At 38.0% G+C, this 7673-nt stretch overlaps 1 protein-coding gene across 1 annotated transcript; it reads left to right on the top strand.

Annotated features, from left to right (window-relative positions):
• Positions 1-6519: 6519 nt before the first annotated feature.
• LOC114688175 (low molecular weight phosphotyrosine protein phosphatase) lies at positions 6520-7243 on the top strand. The gene has a single exon (XM_028862802.2). It carries the CDS (start codon positions 6520-6522, stop codon positions 6994-6996), a length of 477 nt encoding a protein of 158 aa, XP_028718635.1. The 3' UTR covers positions 6997-7243.
• The last annotated feature ends 430 nt before the right edge of the window (positions 7244-7673 follow it).

The following is a 7673-nucleotide window of genomic DNA, read 5'->3' as shown; positions in this document are numbered from 1 at the left end:
CTCATTTGAGAGAGACAATTAGAAAGCTGTTTTTAGCTCCATTTTAGAAACTTTTCTCAGGTTTTAGGTGGAAGCTCTTGCCCCACGTTGGGCGCCAGATATAGAAGTAACTAACCGTCTTATTAAATAAGAAACACAGAAACAATGTAAAGGAGAAAGCCGAGAGGTCAGAGCTCAGAGCTAAAATCTCACCCTTCCGCCTGCGGTGTCCCAGCTTCCCGAAAGAGAGCTACTTCCTGTCTATAAATCGATTTTCCAGTCATTCTGCCTTCTCATTGGTTGTAAACCCAAACACGTGACTGCCTCGTCACTGTCTGAATGTACAGCCCCCTAGGTCTTAAAGGCATATGTCTCCAATGCTGGCTGTATCCCTGAACACATAGAGATCTATGGGATTAAAGGCGTGTGCCACCACCGCCACACTCTTGCTATGGCTCTAATAGCTCTGACCCCTGGGCAACTTTATTTATTAACATACAATCAAAATCACATTTCAGTACAATTATATTACCACCACATTTGTATGGGTATATATTATCTAAAAAAATTTTATGTCTTCCTAAATGTTTGTTTCTGCTTTTCTCTAAAGATTTAACACTATTGGTTTTCTAATAGTCCCAGTTCAATTAAATTTAAAGCTGACTTTGGAGTTGGAGAATGGCTCTCTCCTTCTTTAAAATCAAGCATGTTGTTAAAAGGAAAATGCAAACTCCCTGTATCATGCCAGAATAAAAGAGCCATCTTCTGCTATGGTACAGGACAAAAGCAAAATTAATTAAGGGACTATTCTATTACTAATCTCAACTCTTTGATTCTATTCTGATTCTTTAAACTTTTCTCAAAGTATAAATTTTATATCAAAATTTACAAGATTAATATATATATATATATTTTTAAACTTTGTTAAGATATGAATGGTCATATAGAGTACTAACTAATTTTAGAAAAAAGGCTAGCTGCATATATATGTTTTTGTGTTCGAGTCTCTTATCAGTTTTCTGCAGGAAATCATGGCCAGACCTAACATCAACTGAAGTCTCCAGAAAGAAGATGGGGCCCCACAACAACAACAATTCCACGTGGACAATAATAATATCATTAAGCTGACAAACATCATTCACAGATCAGCTTTGAACTACAAGGTGCTCAGAGCAATTTTGAGATGACTAGCTGAGATGATCCAGTCTCAAAGACTACTTGAATAAGGACTTGAGATAAACCCTGAACTTTGGCATTATACACAGACTGGATAATGAAGGATATAGTTACCTCTCCTAGAATTTGACAATTAACCTAAAATTTTTCTTTCAGGATAAAGAAAACTTCGCCCATACCCAGCAGGAAGCAATTTTAAGAATACGATGCCCACATTCCCAAAGAGGTGGTGTGGGGAGGGTGGTTTTTTGGTCTTTTTAATGGGTTTGGGGTCTGGGATAATTTTCAGTATTTAGGGGGGTTGGTTACAAGTTATTGTCAAGGGTTAGGAAAAAGGCTAAGCAAAGGAGATTAGATTTAAGGTTCTTGTTTAAAAAAAAAAGAAAGAAAAGAAAAAGACAATTACTAGTTTTAAATACTTTACATTGGATTGAATTGTTTTATATTGTATACAAATTTGAAACTGATATTGTTAGAAAATGATATATGTATATTTCTAATTGTATTTATACCATTCATTTAACAATGTAATGCAAATTTCTGATCCTTGAATGTTATTATTATCAACTATTAGGATATAAAGAAATGAAAGCTAGTAGTTAGACATTACCATAGAACTTGTAGTCATATTAGATATGTTTTAAAAATTGAGCAGAGATGTTTTAGACAGGTCATCTTCAAACCCTTCAGAGTTCTACAGAATATGGCATTTAAAATGTTTTAATAACTTAGAAAATTTTTCTATTTGAGACATGTCAGCTCCTGGCAGTACCAATCTACTTCAGAGAAAAGATGGGCATTGAAGAAACTGTATACGGAGTCAACTTTCATTGTGGCAAAAGTTAGCCACTTGACAACAAAGTATCCTCGAATCAACAGGACAAAATGGACAGACAGAACACAAAAATAAAAGACTACTGATTCTTGCCAAAACAAGTGTGGTTATGGCTTTATCAAAAGGCATCTTCTGAGGCCAGGACAATATGGCCCCATCCCTGAAGTGGCCCTTCGCATCCGGAAAAGGTACGGTGCCCTTTTCTTCGAAGGCAGCTTAACAGGCAGAGGGCCGATGGCTTCTGTTATGCAATGGAACAGCAGCTGAAAGTTCATGCCTCTCGAAAGTAGACTGGCATTTAATAGAGGGATGTGGAGAAGAAGGGGATGCTGAGATGAAGCCATATATACACACACAGCCAAGAAGAATGGACAGCTGAATTCAAAAACTGTCAACAATTTCCAGAATTTAAAATCCTGAATCATGACAGGACACTAGGGGAATTCAGGTGTTTCTGGTACGTGGACTGCTCTTACCCAATGTGAGGTTGAACTGTTGACCTTGTGTACATCCTACTTCACAAATGAGTCTGTCAGATACACTAAGCCTATAGGCTGAAGATGATGCCCCAACACTGCGGAGAAACCTCAGGTGACTGCCCAGGCAGCTGGCTGTTTCTGTCAACTCACAAATTTTTTGGAAGTTGCTTGCATGCACTTCCTGTTTTTATTTTTGTTAGCTAATATTATTCCCTTCTTGGGTCTCTGAGGGAGTTGAAGATTAGTTAGTTATGGTTGAAGATTAGTTAGTTATAGTTGAAAATTAATTAGGATAGAAAGTACATTAGATATTTCTTGGATTTGCCAAAATAGGATAGATAATGGAATTATTTTCTCTGATTTGTCAAATACCTGTTTAGGTATTTATTACTTGTATATATTGTATATAGTTATTGTACTTTTGTATATAGTTTTTCTTTTGTTAGTTATAACCTTTTGCTTTTTTTTCTTTTTATTAAAATAGAAAAGGGGAAATGTGGTGGTAATCTAATTGTACTGAAATGTGATTTTGATTGTATGTTAATAAATAAAGTTGCCCGGGGGTCAGAGCTATTAGAGCCATAGCAAGAGTGTGGCGGTGGTGGCACAAGCCTTTAATCCCATAGATCTCTATGTGTTCAGGGATACAGCCAGCATTGGAGACATGCCTTTAAGACCTAGGGGGCTGTACATTCAGACAGTGACGAGGCAGTCACGTGTTTGGGTTTACAACCAATGAGAAGGCAGAATGACTGGAAAATCGATTTACAGACAGGAAGTAGCTCTCTTTCGGGAAGCTGGGACACCGCAGGCTGAAGGGTGAGATTTTAGCTCTGAGCTCTGACCTCTCGGCTTTCTCCTTTACATTGTTTCTGTGTTTCTTATTTAATAAGACGGTTAGTTACTTCTATAGTTAGGGATGGTGATTCCTCCAGAGGTTGCTTTATTTTATTTATTTATTTATTTATTTATTTTGGTTTTTCAAGACAGGGTTTCTCTGTGTAGCTTTGCGCCTTTCCTGGAACTCACTTGGTAGCCCAGGCTGGCCTCGAACTCACAGAGATCCGCCTGGCTCTGCCTCCCCAGTGCTGGGATTAAAGGCGTGCACCACCGCCGCCCGGCCAGAGGTTGCTTTATTATACAGGATTCTTTTAACTATCCTGGGTCTTTTGTTTTTCCATATGAAATTGAGTATTTTTCTTTCCAAGTTTGTGAAGAATTGTGTTGTGATTTTGATGGTGATTGCATTGAATCTGTAGATTGCTTCTGGTAAGATTGCCATTTTTTACTATGTTAATCCTACCTATCCATGAGCATAGGAGATCCTTCCATTTTCTGATATCTTCTTCAATTTTTTTCTTTAGAGATTTAAAGTTCTTATCAAAAAGGTCATTCACTTGTTTAGTTAGTTAGTGTTACCCAAAGGTATTTTATATTATTTGTGGCTATTGTAGAGGGTGATGTTTCTCTGAATTCTTTCTCAGCCCTTTTATCATTTGTGTATAGGAGTGCTACCGATTTTTTTGAGTTGATCTTTTATCCTGCAACTTTACTGAAGGAGTTTATCCTTCAGTAGGGGTTCCCTGGTAGATTTTTTGGGGTCACTTATGTATACTATCATATCATCTGCAAATAGTGAAAGTTTGACTTCTTCCTTTCCAATTTGTATCCCTTTGATCACCTTTTGTTGTCTTATTGCTCTAGCTAGAACTTCAAGTACTATGTTGAATAAGTATGGGGAGAGTGGACAGCATTGTCTTGTTCCTGATTTTAGTGGAATTGCTTTGAGTTTCTCTCCATTTAATTTGATGGTGGCTGTTGGCTTGCTATAAATTGCCTTTATTATGTTTAGGTATGTTCCCTGTATTCCTGATCTCTCCACGATCATGAAGGGGTGTTGGATTTTGTCAAAGGCCTTTTCAGCATCTAATGAGATGATCATGTGGTTTTTTCTTTAAGTTTGTTTATATGGTGTATTACATTGACAGACTTTGGTATGTTGAACCACCCTTGCATCCCCGGAATGAAGCCTACTTGATCATAGTGGATAATTGTTTGATGTGCTCTTGGTTTCGGTTTGCCAATATTTTGTTGAATATTTTTGCATCAATGTTCATGAGGGAGCTTGGTCTGTAATTCTCTTTCTTTGTTGCAACTTTGTGTAGTTTGGGTATCAGGGTAATTGTAGCCTCATAAAAAGAGTTTGGTAATGTTCCTTCTGTTTCTATTGTGTGGAACAATTTGACCAGTATTGGAATTAGTTCTTCTTTGAAAGTCTGGTAGAATTCTGCACTGAAACCATCTGGTCCTGAACTTTTTTTTTTTTTTTTTTTGGTTGGGAGACTTTTAATGATCGTTTCTAATTCCTTAGGGGTTATTGGCCTATTTAAATAGTTTATCTGATCTTGATTTAACTTTGGTGTGTGGTATCTATCTAGAAAATTGTCTATTTCTTCCAGATTTTCCAATTTTGTGGAGTACAGGTTTTTGAAGTATGACCTAATGATTCTCTGTATTTCTCATTGTCTGTTGTTATGTCTCCCTTTTCATTTCTGATTTTGTTAATTTGGATGTTCTCTCTCTGCCTTTTGGTTAATTTGGCTAAGGGCCTGACTATCTTGTTGATTTTTTCAAAGAACCAACTCTTTGTTTCATTGATTTTTTTGTATTGTTCTCTTGGTTTCTGTTTCATTGATTTCAGCTCTCAATTTGATTATTTCCTGGTGTCTGTTTCTCTTGGGTGAGTTTGTTTCTTTTTTGTTCTAGAGCTTTCAGTTCTGCTGTTAAGTCATTGGCGTGAGATTTCTCCGTCTTCTTTATGTATGCATTTAGAGCTATGAATTTTCCTCTTAGCACTGCTTTCATAGTGTCCCATATGTTTGGGTATGTTGTAGTTGTAAGAAACTGTGGTACATATACACAATGGAGTACTACTCAGCAGAGAAAAACAATGACAGCATGAAATTTGCAGGCAAATGGATGGAACTAGAAAATATCATCCTGAGTGAGGTAACTCAAACCCAGAAAAACAAACATGGTATGTACTCACTCATAAGTGGATTCTAGATATAAAGCAAAGAACAATCAGACTGCAACCCACAGAACCAGGGAGGCTATATAGCAGGGGGGACCCTAGGATGACTGTGGCTTATAATATGTTTTGGTTTTACTCAATTACTGGGCAAGCCTCAATCATACATTTCACTATTAGGATAAGAATTTATACTGTATCAAGCTGATAATAGATAGATAGATAGATAGATAGATAGATAGATAGATAGATAGATAAGTAAATAAATAAATAAATAAATAATTAAAAAAAAAAGAAAATTCAGACAACTGCCAGCAGGTGGCAGTAGAATTGTTTGGGAGATTGTTCCAGCATAGAGGAGTCTGTGTCATAAGACCAAATAATGCTCCCAATGTAGCTAGAATTATATACATATTACTGCAATGTGTACTTAATGAAATATTGTCTCAATGTAGTAGTATTGCTGTTCAGTGCTCTGACTGAAAATTCAGACAACTGCCAGCAGGTGGGAATAGATTTGTTTGGGAGATTGTTCCAGCATAGAGGAGTCAACTTCTGCAGCCAATTAATTGGTCTGGCCTTTGGGCTGAGCCTGGAGAGATGGCTCAGTTGGTAAGGGAACTTGCCACCATACTTGATGACCTAAATTTGATCCCTGTAATTTACAGGGCAAGAGTTGTAAATTGCATAAGAGCTATAACTCCCACAAGCTGTCTTCTGGCCTTCACACACACGCCATATCGTGTACTCACCATACATACATACTAAAATAAAGTGAATGTATAAAATGTATAAAATACTTTTTTTTTTTTTTGTTTTTCGAGACAGGGTTTCTTTGTGTAGCTTTGCGCCTTTCCTGGAACTCACTTGGTAGCCCAGGCTAGCCTCGAACTCACAGAGATCAGCCTGTCTCTGCCTCCCGAGTGCTGGGATTAAAGGCGTGCACCACCACCGCCCGGCTATAAAATACTTTTTAAAAATCCAGGTTGGGCTCTGGGCGCCAGCGTCTGTACCAAAAGATGGCAGAGGTTGGGTCCAAGTCAGTGTTGTTCGTGTGTCTCGGTAATATTTGCTATTCACCCACTGCAGAAGCAGTTTTCAGAAAATTGGTAACTGATGACAATGTTTCAGACAATTGGAGGATAGACAGTGCGGCTACATCCACCTATGAAGTGGGGAATCCCCCTGACTATCGTGGGCAGAGCTGCATGAGAAAACATGGCATCCCCATGAATCATGTTGCACGGCAGATTACAAGAGAAGACTTTGCCACATTCGATTATATACTGTGTATGGATGAAAGCAATCTGAGAGATTTGAATAGAAGAAGTAATCAATTTAAAAACTGCAAAGCTAAAATTGAGTTACTTGGGAGCTGTGATCCACAGAAACAACTCATTATTGAAGATCCCTATTATGGCAATGATTTTGACTTCGAAGTGGTGTACCAGCAATGCCTTGGGTGCTGCAAGGCCTTCCTAGAGAAGACTCACTAGATGGTCCTGCCCACCACCATTGAGCAACTCACTCACCAGAGCCATGCCCAAGGGTGGTGGCAGTCCTTAGCCCCATGCCCCACCTGTCTTTTCAGCTGATTTACTGTATATCTTTAAAATAACTGTAGGTGGAAATTAGGTATATGTTCAGAAGGATAAAAATATTTGAGTAAGACAATTTGAGGTGTGGCTAAGCATTTTTAGACTAATTGAACCTCTCACCTTGTCCTAATTACAAAATAGTGGAACAAACACATATGGAATAAAATAGAACCCAATAAAGTAAGAATGACCTACAAAGTTCAGGCCAGCCTCTGAGCCCAGCCAGCCTGAGTAATCTAGTCTAACAGAGTGTGTGCATGGGCAGCACCCAGTGGTGCCATTTGCTTGCCTTATACCTCTGTCCTAGACTCTTGTGACAATAACTCCATCCATATCAGCCTTCTATTTAACATTGTAAGAGTTTAAACTCAGGCACTGAGGGCTTAAATATTAGAAAGAGGAGAAGCTGGATGTGATAATGCAGGCCTGCAATTCCAGCAGGCCATCTTGGGCTATACAGTGGAGTTGGGAGCAACGTATTGATAAAATTAGCATTTTTACTCTTACTTGGCTTTTGTCTGGTGTTTTTGAGCTTTGTTCCTATTTTGTCTCAATAGTGGTATGTTTGTAGTGTT

Source organism: Peromyscus leucopus, chromosome X, assembly GCF_004664715.2.
Source record: "Peromyscus leucopus breed LL Stock chromosome X, UCI_PerLeu_2.1, whole genome shotgun sequence".
In the NCBI taxonomy this organism is placed as follows: domain Eukaryota; kingdom Metazoa; phylum Chordata; class Mammalia; order Rodentia; family Cricetidae; genus Peromyscus; species Peromyscus leucopus.
Note: the sequence above shows the minus strand (reverse complement) of the source record. Positions and strands in the feature narration are given on the sequence as shown.